The 17,661-nt window shown below is 42.8% G+C and overlaps 1 protein-coding gene across 2 annotated transcripts in view; it reads left to right on the forward strand.

Moving 5' to 3' along the window:
• Positions 1–17,442, forward strand: part of NFKB1 (nuclear factor kappa B subunit 1) — a 205,836-nt gene extending 188,394 nt beyond the window's left edge. For both annotated transcript variants that reach the window (XM_030190754.1, XM_030190755.1), the window contains 3 exons: positions 3,778–3,950; positions 5,155–5,284; positions 15,624–17,442. In XM_030190754.1, coding sequence (XP_030046614.1) covers positions 3,778–3,950; positions 5,155–5,284; positions 15,624–15,805 — 485 coding nt within the window. In that variant the 3' untranslated portion in view covers positions 15,806–17,442. The remainder of the gene's footprint in view (positions 1–3,777; positions 3,951–5,154; positions 5,285–15,623) is intronic.
• The last annotated feature ends 219 nt before the right edge of the window (positions 17,443–17,661 follow it).

Raw genomic sequence — 17,661 nt, forward strand, 5'->3', positions numbered from 1 at the left:
TGAGAGCAGGGAATGCTGGAGCTCCCCCAATATTGAGCAAACAATTTTCCAATGGTAGTTTGTGTTGAGTTAGCACCCCCCATCATGTTGAAGATTTGACTCCTCTGTTGATTGGAGTGTGTGTTCTGTCACATGCATGCTGCTTGCTGAGATGTCACAAGATACAACCCTCAAATTCAATTGGTTCCTTTGGCAATGAAGGTGAGATATTTCTTTGTCTCTCTCTTGGAGAATCCACGTGTGGCGGAGAACTCGAACGCCCCACGGAAGATCACAAGGTGTGAGAAGAAAAGTGGGATGTTTGACCATGGATACCAAAAGACTGGAGAGATGGATGCTTCTAAATAAACATTTATTAATTAAAAAAGACTCGACACAACCGTTGTGTTTCGGCCGCCAGTGAGGTTAATTTTGAGCTTCTCTTTGCTCACGCTCAAAATTAACCTCACTGGCAAGCATGCCTTTTTGCTAAAAAGGTCTTTTTCAAGACCACGTTTTTTTTACAATAAAGTTTAATGTATCTTCACAAGTACCAGCAAATTTCTGCACATCGCACTGGATGTTCTTCGTCTATAAAGATTCCTGAAGCGGGCTTAGCTGCCGAAACACAACGGTTTTGTCTCTCTCTTGTCATTGATTTGGATTGGAATTGTGAATGCATCACTTCTAGGTAATTCCCTTTTCAAATGCTCCTGTGGCGTCAGTCACCGTATAGTTTGTGAAAAGATGGTTTGTGCTGAAGTGGAAGCTTTGTTTGAAAAAGGGTACATGAAGGTATGGGAAAGTGACAGTTTCTTCACTCTAGCAATAGGAAAGCTTGTCCAAATGTAGCCATGTCGGTGCTTGTTTAAAGAAAAGGAAACCGCCATTCCCAAAGTGTGAACTGTTTTGGAACTGGACATTTCTTTGAACAACTTTTTCTACGTGGAGAAATATTTTAGATTTTTATTGTATGTTTTGTGTATGAAGTTTCACTTTATGAGAGCTTTGCACTTTTTGGGTTCAGTATTATTTGTCCTTACTGAAATTTGGTTGACAGCAATAAATGGAAAAAAAAGTAGAAATTCAGATACATGATGATAACACCTTGTGTTTTTGAAAATCATATGTGAAAAGGTCCTGGGTTATAAGCTGCTGTCCATTTTGCCCCGTAATGTTTTATTTGTTTTAATATTTTTGAACTGAATGACACTGTTGGGGTTTTTATGTTTGTCATCTGGAAAGTAAAACCAAACTGGAAGATAGTGCCATTAGATCACATTACTGTCATTGAAAAAGAAGGCAGGCATTTGTTTCTTCTCTCCCTGTCATTTGTAAGGGTGGCGTGAACCGTGGGTGGAGATGTAGCATGATGTATTCTTGCATGACTGACTCTGGTATGCATGTTAATACTGTCCTATTTTGACTACGGAGTTCTTTTCCATTTATGTAATGTTTTATATTATTATAAACCTCTGTGATCTGACATATCAGTAATGACAGTATATCAAATGTACAATAAACATAATATAAAGAATGCTATTTTTGGACCGTCCATTTTGGAAATAAGATGCGTCTTTTAAAAAAATGCTTAAAGTAGTGCTACCCAAAGTTGGGACATGGTATTTCTGAAAATTAACCCCCGTTCTTCAGTGAAAGTACACAGTACAAATTTTGCCTCTCCAAACATTAGTTTATGTTCAAATAATTTTTTATTGATAGATACACCATGTACAAACATGTGAATGCAATAACACTATCCACTATCATGACATCAACCATACAGATATTGCGCCATGAATATCACAGTGCATCTATACATTTCCTTATTCCCCCCTCCCTTTCCCCCCTACAATGCCTATGTATCCCCCCAACCTGTTCCCTTACCTTCTAAATCTCCCCCCCCCCCACCCCCCCCAACATTTGCGCTTCAGGTAGATACATCTCTATTACAAATTCAACAAGAAACTTCATCCCGCCGGGGGCAAGGTATTCCACATTGGCTCCCAATGTGCTCGAAATGCGAGACCCTGAGTACTGTCCATGTCACTTATTCCACAGCGATCTATCCACATCTGCTGAATCAATTGCGATCTCCATAATTGCTTGGATGGTTGTTGTGGGGACCTCCAGGCGTGCAATATTGATGTGATCCCAAAAAGGACAGACAACCTAATGAAACCTTAAACCCCCTTGGAGGGTCAGTCGAAAAGATATAATTGTTAAAAAGCATCAAGGGGTTTCTTACTAGTGTACAATTCCACATCTTATCTGTCATTTCCAATATCTCCCCCCAAAATCTTTGAACCAAAGGGCAATGCCAGAACATGTGACCCAATGTGGCCATTGGTGCCCTACATTTGGGACATTCCCCATTGTTTGTGAAGTTCACTAAAAAGGCTCTACGTGGGGATATATGCACTCTCAAGAGCCATTTATACAGCCTCTCCCTCTGTGGTATAGATAGCCTCTGGGTGTACAAGGATTTCACCCCAATTCCCCCGACCAGCTCAAAGCCAAACGCTCATAGTCTATCTCAGAAGAGGAATCTTTCAATTGTTGGTGGTGGAACCTCAACGGTATCAATTGTTGTGCACCCAACGTGAAGGTCTCTGCTAAGACCTCCGTGACATCCTCCGTCAGATCTGTCCATGGCAGAGTAGCAATATAGTGTTTTAATCGAAAATATTCAAACGTGTCCCTGTGGAATGCCATATAACTTTTGTAACTCAGAGTATGTATGCATGCTACCCTCCACTGTGACTACATGAGCTAGATATACCATTCCTTTCTTTGCCCAGTTACTGAAAATGCTTTTTCCCTGTCCCAGCGGAAAGTTCGGGTTGTTACATATGGAAAGCCATGGTGAGATGGAAGCAGAAAAGTGATTTCTTTTGCACACCCATCTCCAGGAAGCCCTTAAAGATTGCAATAACAGGTGTCTCTTGAAGGCCTGCGGTGGGAGCTTACCCCCTGAGTGCAGAAGATGACTGAAATGTATCTCTGGGAATATGTTCGTTTCTATTGATGTTAAAGAGAAATCTGAGGAACCCCGGTACCAGTCATTGATATGGCGCATTGCACACGCTATTGTTAGGGCTCTGATATTTAATTATCCCATCCCCCCTCCATTCCGTGGGGAAGCTATCACCTCCAGGGTTAACCTTGGCTTTTTTCCCCGCTATATGTATATCTGGAAGAGTTTCGACAAGGTCTTTTCTTCTCTGTGTTTTAAGAACAGCGGAAGCTGTTGAAACAAGTATAGCCATTTTGGGGCCAAAATCATATTAAATAGGGCTATCCTTCCCCACATTGTCAGTGGGAGATCTCCCCACAGTGCTATCGTGCATCTTGTCAATTCTAAGAGTGGTATAACATTGACTTTATACAATTCCCTTAGGTCCTTAGTTAGATAAATCCCCAAATATTTTATCTTTGATTCTGCCCATCGTAGGGGAAATTGTCCTTTCCAGGTACGTTTTATCTTGTCATCCAACGGCATCACACAAGATTTATGAAGGTTAAGAGTAAACCCTGCCATAGACCCATACCAACTGATTAATTCCAAAGCCTTTGCAAGGGACGCCTGAGGCTTTGTGAGCATCAGCATGATATCATAACATTAGTTTATTACAGTGTAAAAAAAAAAGTCCAAATTGTCAGTTGCTTAAATGTGCTGCACGTTAGATCGGTGTTTGACTTGTCTAACTCTTTTTTCAGCTCTGCTGCTATCAGCAGTTTCATCACGGAGCGATTTGGGATTCATAACTAGCTCGTATTGTGTCTTTGTTTCTCCAGGGGATATGAACAGTCTGGATGAGAATGCAAAACTGAAACTATACAAGTTGCTAGACACTCCTGACCCCAGCAAGAACTGGTCCACCCTGGCGCAGAAACTGGGACTAGGAATACTCAACAATGCCTTCCGACTGAGCCCCTTACCATCCAAAACTCTGTTAGATAACTATGAGGTGAGTCTGACACAAAAGTATTGTTGATCGCAGGAGCAGATCTCTCTCAAACTTTCCAGCCATAAAGGGATTAGTTTTCTTCGGGCTCAGTCCTTAGCTTAAGTTAACCACCGGCGCCGGCATTTAAATTAATTTATATATAATCAGTGCCACTGTCTGTACAGTAGTATGGTGTTCATGCTGGTTCTATCTGTTTAATTTGCAGGCATAAACTAAAAGGATAAATTATCTGTTTAGCAGCTGAATATCACTGCTGTTCAAATAATTGTTAGGACCACTCTTATCCCCCAGTGTGGCCCACAATTATTTGTATCGTATCAAGCCGCTGCAGATTACCACATCAATGTGTGCTGTTATTTTTTCTGTAATTTGCATTCCATTAGTTTAATGCAAGGGTTCTCAACCCAGTCCTTGGGACACATCTAGACAATCAGGTTTTCAGGATACCCACAATGAATATGCATGAGAGAGATTTGCATACAATGGAGGTAGGGCATGCAAATCTCTCTCATGCATATTCATTGTGGGTATCCTGAAAACCTGACTGGCCAGGTGTGTCCCGAGGACTGGGTTGAGAACCCCTTGTTTAATGCATCAGATGTAAAAGATTTCTTCAGCCCAGTGTTAAAACACTGTGCAGTGAAGCCCAGTGTACCATTCTAGCACACAGCTTATTACATCAGCTTCACGGAGAGAGTGGTGGATACTTGGAATGGCCTCCCGCGGGAGGTGGTGGAGATGAAAACGGAATTCAAACATGCGTGGGATAAACATAAAGGAATCCTGTTCAGAAGGAATGGATCCTCAGAAGCTTAACTGAGATTGGGTGGCAGAGCCAGTGGTGGGAGGCGGGGCTAGTGCTGGGCAAGACTTCTACGGGTCTGTGCCCTGAAAATGGCAGATACAAATCAAGGTAAGGTATACACAAAAAGTAGCACATATGAGTTTATGTTGATGGGCAGACTGGATGGACCATGCAGATCTTTTCTGCTGTCATCTACTATGTTCTCAGAGTGTAACAGTCTGCAACAGAGAGCTTTCAAAGCCTTTCTGCTTGCAGCACAAAGAAGACAAACAGAGCAAATGCTATGGAGTTACACATGAAATGTAAAGATATCCTCAGAAATTAAGAAGCCCTAGGTTCAACATCTGCCCATTAAAATGTCACAGAGGTCTGATCTTTCCCATCTCACATTTCTGACAGGTTTCTGGCGGTACAATAAAGGAACTTCTGGATGCCTTGACATTGATGAATTGTACAGAAGCAATTGAAATTATTCAGGAAACCTTGTCGTGCACCAAAAACAAGACCACTGTCATCAGAGAGCCATCAGGTAAAAGAAATCTGCATGTTGAATGTACCTTCCTAAAGGCAAATAGAAAAGAGTTCAGAAAAAGCATTGCATTGTGTAGCAGAAGGAAACCACTTGTGAGAGCTAGTTTTGGGAAAGGCACATGGGTCTATATTATAAAGATGTGCAAAACAACCCCCCAAAAGGTGAAATAAATCATCCTCAACCAGAACACCTTATCCAATCGAGCAAGCACTTATTTTAAAAATTATTATTTCATGCAAATGATGAGTATGTGGGACCATCGTAGCAGAGGCTTCAAGATTCATTTATATGTCCGTCATATTAGAATAACTTTCTGCGAGTATAATCATCAGTCCCACTTCTGGCAAAATTATTTTCAAAACAATAACTGTTTATAATGTATGTACAAAAAATAAGAAACAACCATGACAAAATTCTTTAAATTATAATCCTAATTTTTTTTTTTCATTTTAAAGCCCAAAAAGGGAATTGAGAAGCACTTAAGGAACACCAATGTGTTCATGTTCCTAACACTGGATTTGGATTTCACTAGTTCCATATTCTTCAGTCCAGCAACTTACAGCATTTGCCATGATTTCTATGTGCCTATATTTTACATGCATATACCCTGGACAATTTTATAACAGCATATTTGAACATTTAAGACACTTTTCTACACGCCAAAGGCTCTTATAAAATTGCTAAATTTTTTTTAATTTGCAAGAAGTCTTTATTATCAATTAAAACAAACCATACAAAATACACTATGAAATATTAATTATATGAGTCCAAGGCGCAAGAAAATACACCACTTGGCATTGTTCTAATTTGCAAAAAACATCAAAACAGAACTTCAATTGTTTATGTGTTTCTCCCCCCTCTCCTCCCGAATCCACAGATCTCCAACCCCCCCCCCCTCCTACCCCCCACCCCCTGAAACTATCCAATTCCCATTCCAAGCCCCAACCATAACCATTATATACTATGCGTATGTAAGAAAAGGTTCCCAGATCTTTTTCCATTTGTGTGGTTGATGATGCCGCACAGCTAGAAGCCGCTCCATCTCACAAACATATCTCATTTTATATAGCCATCGCATTAGCGGAGGTGTCTTAGACAGCTTCCAACAGGAGGCTATTACTATTTTGGCCGCACCCGTTGCATAGCGTGTCAACACTTGTTGTTCATATGTAAGGCTTGCCTCTTTAGCTGAGAACAGAAAAAAGGCAGGTTTCCAAGGGATCGAACATCCCAACCATTTTTGCAACCTACTCTGGATCGATTTCCAGAAGGCCCTAATCTTTACACAAGTCCACCAGACATGTCCCATAGTGCCCTTAACGCCGCAACCTCTCCAACATAAACCCGAGGATGCAGGGTATATACGCTGGAGGCGATCAGGCGTCAAATACCACCTGTACAGAACCTTTATGGCATTTTCCCTAAATGGTACATACGTAGACACACCTACGGCCGCTCTTTCCAGCCTCTCCCATTCAGCCTCCGTCAGCGTCAGGTCCAGTTCCCTCTGCCAGCTCCTTCTATGCAATGTATACTGTGTTGCTTGCAATCGTATACAGCTATATAGGCGAGAAATTAACCCGCTCGTCGTTTTAGAATCTACGCAAAGTGTTTCCATAGGTGACTTTTCCCTAGCAACCACCTCCCGAACAGCTCTGGTGTTAAGAAAATGAGACACCTGTCTGTAAGCGAATGCGTCCCTGTCTAACCCAGGGAACCTAGCCACCGCTTCACTAAAAGGGAGCAAAACGTCACCCTCAAACAACTGTCCCCATGTTTTCAACCCCTCTGCATACCATCAGGTAAATACTCCCTTTTCTGTCCCTGGGTAAAACATGGGATTATAAGCTAACGGTGTCAGACACGCTCCCTCCCCAATCGACCTGAATGAGTTGGGAAGCCATATGAGTGCCCCAAGGGGTCTCAGGCCTACAGATTGCTGCTCAATATGCACCCACTGCCTATCCGGGTAGTCCTGGAACCATTCAACTGCTGCTCGGGCTTGGGCCGCTCGATAGTACCAGGCCAGGTTGGGAACCCCCAGTCCCCCCCATCTCCTGTCTTGATAAAGATATGCACGTGATAGTCGCGGCCTTTTCCCCGGCCAAATAAACTGTATTATACGATCTTGCAAGATTTTAAGGAATTTTCTGGGAATCGTGATCGGGAGGACTTGGAATAAGTATAGCAAGCGGGGCAATACATTCATCTTGACAGTAGCTATTCTGCCAAACCAGGATAATTCCAAGTCCCCCCATCTCTCCAAGTCCGCAGATAAGACTCTGGCCAATCCTTTTTAGTTTGCTGTAAAAAGATCAGAGTATTTAGCCGTTAAGTTCACTCCCAGGTAACGGATTCCCCTAGGAGCCCACCGAAAAGCATAAGATGATTTTAAGGACTCCACCAGTTCCTCAGGCAAGGTAACATTTAAGGCTTCCGATTTCGTCATGTTCACTTTAAAGCCCGATACCTCTGAGTAGTCATCAATAATGCGCATAAGATTTGGGAAGGCGACCAGAGGTTTTGTGACAAAGAGCAGCACATCATCTGCAAATAAAGCCATCTTATGCTCTCTCCCCACCACATTAACTCCCGGAATATCCCTACTCAGTCTCACCCTAGATGCGAAAGGCTCCATAACCATAGCAAACAACATAGGGGACAAGGGGCAGCCCTGTCGCGTTCCTCTAGAGAGCGTGAACATCTCAGAATTGCCCCCATTCACCCGCACACAGGCCCTAGGGGAGGCATAAAGGGCACGGATCCATTCACAAAAGCGCGGCCCGATCCCAAATACTTCCATTACTTTGTACATGAATGGCCAATGGACCCTATCAAAGGCCTTCTCAGCATCCAGGCTGAGAAGACCCAGGGGCCGCCGATTTCGCTGGGCCAGACACATTATATCCACCACTCGCCGCATATTATCCATGGCCTTTCTATACGATACAAACCCTACCTGGTCCGGGTGGATTATCGTTGGTAATAGGGGCACTAAGCGATTACCCAGCACTTTAGCAAATATTTTTACATCAGCATTTAATACTGATATAGGACGATAAGATCCGCATTCCAAGGGGTCCTTATCCTGCTTGGGCAAGACGGCTATCCAGGCCTCCAACATGGACGGAGGTAAAGGTTCTCCCCTGCCAATCTGATTAAACAGATCCGCTAGGAGAGGAGCCAGTTCTGGTGCATATTTCTTATAAAATTCATTAGGTAGCCCGTCCAACCCCGGAGATTTACAAGAAGGCAGCCCTTGGATGGCCTTTTGAATTTCAACTGGGGTCACCGGCTCTTCCAACAAGGCTTGCTGTTAGTGAGTCAAGGAAGGTAACTCGCTTCCCATTAAATAATCATGGATAATCTCCTCCGATGGAGATATCTCTGATTTGTACAGTGTTTGATAGAATTCCCCAAAACGTCTGCGTATCTTCTCTGAGGTGGTTAGTATGTCCCCCTTCCCATCCCGAACATGGGTGACAGCCTGCTCTGCTTTATGCCTTCTTAGCCTCATAGCAAGGAGACGACCAGCTTTGTTGGTGAATTCATATGAGCTTATTTGCCTCTGTGCCTGCAGCATGCTGAGATGCTCTGAGTATATAGAGTCTAATTGCATTCTCGCTTCTCGTAATTCCTCCAACACCATTGGGGAGCCTCTAACCTTGTGCAGCTGTTCCAGCTGCTGAATGTTCTCCAGGCACCTCGCCAGCTGCATCCGCCTAACCTTTGCACGTTTGCTAGTTATCTGCAAAAAGAAGCCCCTGGTGACTGCCTTCATAGCATCCCAGACTGTTTGGAGTGATGGCCCAGAGTCCACATTAAACTCTAAATATTCCTTCAGCACTTTCCTACAGCCCTCAACCACCTCCAAGTCTTGCAATACACTCGTATTTAATGTCCACCTTTTATCCTTAAGCTCAGCTTGTAAGCACGGCAACACCGCCCAAACCGGTGCATGGTCCGATATCGTCATACTCCCTATGCCTGCCCTCGGGCCCCCCTCAACTAACGTGGTGTCAAGAAAAATGTAGTCAATGTGAGAGTAGGATGCATGAACTGGCGAATAGTAAGTGTAATCCCGCACCTTCGCATGATTCAATCTCCACACATCCAGCGTTCCTGTGGAGTGTACTAGGGCGCCCAGAGCCAGAGATTCCCTATTTTCCCGCTGCTGAGCCGTTCCCGATCTATCCAGAGCCGAATTCATCACAGCATTAAAGTCTCCTCCCAGAACTATAGACCCCTTAGCAAACGTAGCCAGGGCATTCTTTATTTTAGCAAAAAATTGATCCTGATGATCATTTGGGGCATAAATGTTCGCCAGAGTCACATCAATCTGGTCTTATAAATATATGTATGAACAAGAAACGACCGCCTGGATCACTTTTGATCCGTTTTACTTGAAATGCTAACGATGAGTGAAACAACACTGCCACACCACACCTTTTGGAGCCCTCAGAGGACGAAGCAAAATACGCTTTGGGATAGCTAGAATGGGAGAGGAGTCTCTCATGCGGCCTGCGAAGGTGTGTCTCTTGTATAAATACTATATGAGGGTTTAGTTGCAACAACTCCTTGAAAAACTTCTGCCTTTTTTGGGGCATATTCAAGCCTTTGACATTATAAGATATAGTTTTTAGGTCAACGCTCATGTCTATCTATGCAAACAAGTCAGGCCAATATGTAGCATGTATAAAATTGCTAAATTTTTAAACAAGTTTGGCACCAATAGGGTTAAAGATGGCTCCATTTATTTTCCAAAGGTGAAAAATACAAAAAGAGAGATTCCCCCAAAAAGCAAAGAAGTACATAAGTATTGCCAAACTGGGACAGACTGAAGGTCCATCAAGCCCCGCATCCTGCTTCAAATAGTGGCTAATCCAGGTTACAAGTACCTGGCAAGATTCCAAAACAGTACAATACATTTTATGCTGCTTATCCTACAAATACTGTCAAAATATTAGGCGTTCTACTTATTATGTTCTCAAAACTCAGCAAACATATGCAAAAATAAAAAGTAGAAAAGTGAGTGTCACCCAGTACGATACAAATTGAATCTTGGGGATGTCTCATATATTATCATTTGGCTGTGTGTATGACAAAGTGCTCTTGTCTATCAGCCATAACAGTCTTTAATCATTGACTACCCCCTCCATCCAGATTTGGTGAAAATATATATTAACATGGAAAGTACTTAGGGCACACACTTATAAAACAGTAGGAAGGTATCTATTTAGACTGCCACTGTTTAATTATCAGAATAACGTATCTTGTACGTCTTATGTATATATTGAGGAGCATCCAGGAACCTTCGTTATCCCGACAGGACCTGTTTCGCCAGATTGCTTTGTCAAGGGATAATCGGTTTCAACTTCCTGGTATGCCTTGTGCTCCTGGAATGCAGAGTGAGCACAAGGCATACCAGGAAGTTGAAACCGATTATCCCTTGACAAAGCAATCTGGCGAAACAGGTCCTGTCGGGATAACAAAGGTTCCTGGATGCTCCTCAATATATACATAAGACGTACAAGATAAGTTATTCTGATAATTAAACAGTGGCAGTCTAAATAGATACCTTCCTACTGTTTTATAAGTGTGTGCCCTAAGTACTTTCCATATTAATATATATTTTCACCAAATCTGGATGGAGGGGGTAGTCAATGATTAAAGACTGTTATGGCTGATAGACAAGAGCACTTTGTCATACACACAGCCAAATGATAATATATGAGACATCCCCAAGATTCAATTTGTATCGTACTGGGTGACACTCACTTTTCTACTTTTTATCCTACAAATAAGCAGTGGATTTTCCCCAAGTCCATTTTAATAATGGCTTATGGACTTTTCTTTTAGGAAGCTATCCAAACCTTTTTAAAACCCCGCTAAGCTAACTGCTTCTACTACATTCTCTGGCAACAAATTCCAGAATTAATTACACATTGAGTAAAGAAATATTTTCTCCGATTTGTTTTAAATTTACTACTTTGTAGCTTCATTGCATGCCATCTAGTTCTAGTACTTTTGGAAAAAGTAAACAAGCAATTCATGTCTACCTGACCCACTCCACTCATTATTTTATAGAACTCTATCATATCATATATCTGTTGCTGGCTTCTTGCTTTTAATATACCTAAAAAAATATTTACTATATGTTTTTGCCTCCAACACAGTCTTTTTTTCAAAGTCCCTCTTTACCTTCCTTATCAAGGTCTTGCATTTGACTTGCCATTCCTTATGCTGTTTCTTATTATTTTCAGTTGGATCCTTCTTCCATTTTCTGAAGGATTTTCTTTTAGCTCTAATAGCTTCCTTCACCTCATTTTTTAACCATGCTGGTCTTCCTTCCTCCTTTTTTAATACACAGAATATATTTGGCCTGGGCTTCCTTATGCTGTTTCTTATTATTTTCAGTCTTTTGGGCTTTTTCACCTTTGCTGACATCTGCTTCTCGCTGTTCCTCCATTTATTTTCCGAACAGACTGATCCTGTCTAGTTTTACCCCACCACATGAAAGGACTTGATGCTTTGGTTTCTTTTATGAAATCAAATCTACAAATCCTTGCACAGGACTTAGGCGCCTTTTTACAAAGGGCTTGTCGTGCGCCAGTATGGAACTACTGCAGGAGCCTGGTGCAGCCTGCCCAGAAAAATAAATGGAGCCAAATGGCAAAACCTAGCACCAGCAATTGGCATAATTGGCGATCAGGCCCTAGAAATAAATCCTGATTTTCTTTTGGCATGAAAAATAAAAGGCGTAAGTGCATGGGAAAGAGGAATCCCTGGTGAGCAGAGACAACGTAAAATATTTTTCTATGAAAACTGTACATAACATGGAAAGATCATTTTCCTCAGGGCTTGCAGCCATTACTAAATCAATAGTTCTTGTTAAGAAAAAAAAATGTATTTTCTTTTTTTGGCTAGCAAGAACTTCTGTATGATGTGCCATGAAATGTTCTATGTAAGCAGCAGTGTTAAAAGGCAGGTCCAATGGGATGGTTGTGTGTATTGTGGATCTTTCGCAGAGGTGGGAGGGTGAAGTAAAATTGTTGGCCCAGCATTCAAAAGAAATTGTGTTCACTGGTGGATGGTAAAGGTGTAAGTTCACTGTCTGTAGGTTTTTGAAACTTAAGTACCAGAACTATACAGTCAGATATTTCACTTGATACCATCTGCCTAAGTTGAACCCCTTACTATGCTGACTCAGTATCAGGCCCAGTGTTTTCCCAAACCCTGGTCTCAGATCTTTGGACCTGTGCTGGTTATCAATATCAACAAAATAAGTAAATGACGCTGGTTGTTAGACTGGTTGCCCAGTATGTACATAAAATGCTTGTGAATATTCTATAAACAAGCTCTGCTTGAGGGTCCCAGAGACAAGAGATTTGTAAACCCTAGATTGCAAGATCCCTTCTAGCCTTCAATAATAGAGGGACAATTTTCAAACTGTATTGCTGCAAAGTTTGAGGGTGCTTTAAAACATGCTATGTACAGAATACCCAAAGACATCTGTGCCTACTTTTTGCGAGGCTTTTTTCAAAAGCTCCCCACCCCCCCGGGTGTAACATTCAGAACACACTGCTGAGAATGGCTCCTCTTAATGTACACATCATGGAGCACTGCACATCTTGACTAAGGTGGGGGCAATATTCAGACAACTAGCTTACATACACAATTTGCTTTGAATTGTGTGCTACCCAGAAGCTGGGGAAGCTAGAAAAATGATTTGGTGCCCACTGGAAGCATGTGACCTGCTCACAACCCTGTACTGAACAGGAATGACTCTCTGTTTCCCGTGCTAGCCTTAAACTGGTTTTCAGGATTGCTTTGGTGAACATGCATGACAGATGTTTTTATACCCTGGTGAGGTGATTCTATAACTTGGTGTCTCCAGTTAGCTGCACTGCTGCCTAGCACTGAGCGCCAATTGTATAACGGCATCTGTGCGTCAAGATGCCCTTATAGAATACTAGCCTAAACCCAAGTTGGCAGATATGCATTTAGGCATGACCATTGATTCCAGGCCCATGGCAGGCATAAAGGGGCTTAAGCGTCATGCAACTTCAAGTATTCTACAAGTAATTTGCATAAATTGGAGACACACCCTTGCCTCTCCCATGCTCCGCCTATATGTTCACATGTAAATGCCGGTTTTCTCAGCGTGCAAGGCACATGTAACTGTAGGCACTCAGTTATAGAATGCCCATTGTGGACTAGATTCAATAATGGCGCTCAAAAATGGTTGCAGGAAAAGACCAGTTCTAAGGACAATTCTGCAAAGGGTCCGTGCCCTTTATAAGATTGTGTTTAAGTGTCGTTCTCACACCTAGCTTTGGGCGCCTGCAGACTTAGGCCTGCCGAAACCAGGTGTAAATGCTGGCGCACAGCTTAGGTGCGCTCAGGCAGTATTCTGTAATTGTGTGTGTAACTTTTAGGAACGCCCCTGGCCATGCCCCCTTTTCAGATACACGCCATGGGATTTAGGCATGGTCCTTTATAGAGTAGTGAGGAGCCAAATACACATGCAAATCCTGATTATTGCAGTTCATTGTCATGAATTGGTTGTTAGCACTAAATTATTGCTAGTTAAAGGGTCCTTTTACAAAGGCGCGCTGAAAAATGGCCTGCGGTAGTGTAGGCGCGGGTTTTGGGCACACACAGAATCATTTTTCAGTGCACCTGTAAAAAAAGTTTTTTGTTTTTTGCCAAAAATGGGCGTGCGTCAAAATCAAAATTGCCGCGTTTCCATTTTGGATCTTAGACCTTACCGCCAGCTGTAGACCTAGCGGTAAAGAATTTGGGTGGTAATGACCTACGTGCATCAGATTCCACTTGGCGCACGTCCGGTATGCGTGCCAGAAAATAAAAAATATTTTTCAGATGCACGACAAAAATGAAATTACTGCAAGAGACATGTGGTAGTCGGGCGGTAAGCCCATTTCGGCGCACATTGGGCACGCATAGACGCTTACGTGGCTTAGTAAAAGGGGCCCTAAGGGCTTGTTAATCAACTAACTTGCTTGCGTGCCCAAATTTAGGTGCACCATTTTATTTATTTATTAGGATTTATGTACCACCTTTTTGAAGGAATTCACTCAAGGTGGTGTACATCAAGAATAACTTAAACATAAGCAATAGACAATTACAGCAGTAAAAATATTCATACAATACAAAGTATGGCATAGTATACTGCTTACAATGTCAACACAATATGTAATAGAACATTTTAATAGACAACATAGAGTATAATCAAAGATAGAACTTATAGATGGGTAAGAGAGTAGGAGGAGTTAGAAAATAAGGGAACTAATTTAAAGAAAGTTGCACAGGAGGTCAGAAAGGTGCTTGAATAAAAGTTTAGCTAGGGTCCTACTATAGTATGTGCTGCCGGCAGTGGCATAGCTATGTGAGGCCAGGGGGGCCTGGGCCCCAGACCCCCATGCCAACGACCCTCTCAACCCCCCCTCCCACCGCCAACCCTCCCCCGCCATCACCGTGGGCTACCTTTGCTGGCGGGGGACCCCAATCCCCGCCATCCGAGGAGGTCCTCTTCTTCCCGCAAAGGCTTCGTTCTGTTTCTGATGTACCTCACCAGCAAAAGGTAGGCAACGACCGGGGAGGATTGGTGGTGGGAGGGGGGTCGAGAGGGTCGTCAACACGGGTCGTCAAAGTTGGCGTCGGTGGGGGGGGCTCGATAATGGCTGGGGGGGCTAAAATGTGCCCCCCTCACCTCGGGCTCTGAACCTCCCCCTCCCGCCGAAGTCTGGCTACGCCCCTGGCTGCCAGTGTCACTCTATATGTGTGTGTGACTAGCAAGTTAGTTACTTCTTCCATTAAAGGCCTGGTTGAAGAGCCAAGCTTTAACCTACTTCAATTAGGGCACCGTATATAAAATCTAGGGATATGGCTTTAGTAAGTTGAAATCTCTCTCCACCATATTTGTTAGGCGTCCTGAAAAACCAGACTGGTTTAGATGTGCCTCCAGGACAGAGCTGGGAAACAGTGGACTGGAACATTCTCAGCTACCTTAGAATGCCATGCAAGACCTGCTTCCAGTACTACATTGAAGATGCTTATTCTTAAAATATTGTATATTGCATTTTTCTCAAATGATGGCTCATTAGTTTACAAAAAAATAAAAGCCTTATAAGTATTTTATAGAGGTTAATGTAACAAAACCTAAAGTAAAACTAATTAGAATAGTATGTCTTTCTTCTATGTTTGTGCAGCGCTGCGTACACCTTGTAGCGCTATATAGTAGTAGTAGTAGTATGTGAAACTGCTAATATTGCAATCTTCAAACATATGTTTTCTGGGTTTTTTCCTTTCCCAGATGAAGTTTACAATCTCAAGATCCAGGACAACGACAGCATGTGTGACAGTGGTGTAGAGACATCCTTTCAAAGGCTCAGCATCTCTTACTCCGAGTCTCTAAACAGCCAGTCTCCTTTCAAACCCCCCGTGCCAGCTGTCCAGGAGGACAGACGGAAACATTCAGAGGAAGGCAAAGTTTAACACAAAATTCACGTTACCTAAAAGAAGGGTAAAGAAGCTTGAATGGGGGCTGCAGAACAAACATTGGCCAGCCCGCACTGAAGACAGCAGCACATCCAAGCATCGATTATTCAGAAATGTTATATCCTGCAGCTCTTGTCTATTTGAAGGTCACCGGACAACTTGCAGGCGATGCTTTCTGTCAGGTTGACCTGATGAAAAGGAGTGCACCGTTGGAAAGCTAGGTGTTTAAACGGGTTAACATAGCAATCATGTTTGTGGGGGTTGTTGTTGTTTTTTTTTTTTTTTACAAAGCAGCGCTACTGATTACCGTGCACTGAATGTGAAGAAGCCCATGGGAATTGACTGTAAAAGGAGCTCTATGTTAGGCAACTTGACATTCCAAAATCAGTTGAAAAGCACATTTTTAAAATACATATCAAAGTAAACCTTATTGATATAAATAATATGGGTCGATATTCAGCAACATTTATCTGAATAAATACCACTAGCTGGATACTGAAAATTCTGACAGACCATCTCGGAACTTTCCAGATAGCGCCAGGGTAGACGGAGACAGAGTTGCAGGTTGTCCAGTTAGTGGTGATATTCATTAACGGAGAGCTAACCAGTTAAAATTATAACAGCACTGAATATAGCCACGAATCAGATAGGGGCTGCACTCACCGCTATACACAGGTATTCAGCGACTGCCAATTCCTGGATACCGACGCTGTATAAAATACCAACAAACCAAATAGGCAGTGAACTGGCCCTCAGGTGAAACAAAAGCTGAAGGCGGGGATGGTAGAAGCCACAAAGACCCCAACACAACCCGTGTTTCAACGTGTTTTCTGCATCGGGGTCAATAATGATCTCACAGATTAGATAACAGCTATGTTCAAACAGTAGAAATTCAACAAATGGAATAGTATAGTCCAGCACAGTGTCCTGAAAAGTTTGAATTACGCCAGTTTGAACACTGTGCTCAACTACACCATCCCATTTGTTTGAACATCGTGTGAAGGCCAATCTGCCTCCGCACTGTTTGTCTGGTTTGCTGCACCTTGTTTTGCTGATTCCCTTTGGTCTGCTTGCTGTATAAAATACCAACGACAGTAAAATGCTGACTGGAATGACTGAATATCAGGGTCTATAACTTTGACAAGCGATGGTGGGATTTGCGGTCAATACAATAAAGCACAGTTCAGTAACAAAGCAAATGTTAAAAGAATGTCAGGTACAGTTGGTTTCAAGTACAGCAATGAGCCTTTAAAATTCACTGCTGACACTTTATTCATCCTAGCTTGCCAGTACTGACCCAACTACCCTGTGGCTTGCAGTGTCTCTAAAGTTAAGTCTCTGTTCCTTCTGATTTTTCTCTGGTCTCTGTCAGTGGTGGTGTAGTCCCTGTGCATGCCCTGGAGCACTTTTCCATAGCCCTAAATAAATACCACTTATTTCAGAGCAAGTGGCAGTGCCTGGTGAGGAGAAGGGTATTCCCAGTACTTTATTCATGGTGCAGGTGAGGTAGGAAGGCCAAGTAAATGTGAAAGACATATTGCTGGCTTTACAACATTGTGTTTAATATGTAGCCCTGGCTGACCTCTAAAATCCTCTGCCTACGTTCCTGTACCCGCTCCGCCGAACGCCTCTGGCTGAAATCTCGTGCCCTTGCTGATTTCACACACTTCAAGTTCATGTTGACCTCCTTCCAATCTGCTCTTTTGCTTGCCAAACAGGACTACTACATCCAACTGACTAATTCTCTCAGCTCAAACCCTCGACTTCTCTTCGCCACACTGAACTCTCTCCTCAAGGTGCCTCGAACTCCCCCCTCACTATCTCCCCAGACCCTAGCTGAGTTCTTCCACGAC

This window comes from Microcaecilia unicolor, chromosome 2, assembly GCF_901765095.1.
Source record: "Microcaecilia unicolor chromosome 2, aMicUni1.1, whole genome shotgun sequence".
Lineage (NCBI taxonomy): Eukaryota > Metazoa > Chordata > Amphibia > Gymnophiona > Siphonopidae > Microcaecilia > Microcaecilia unicolor.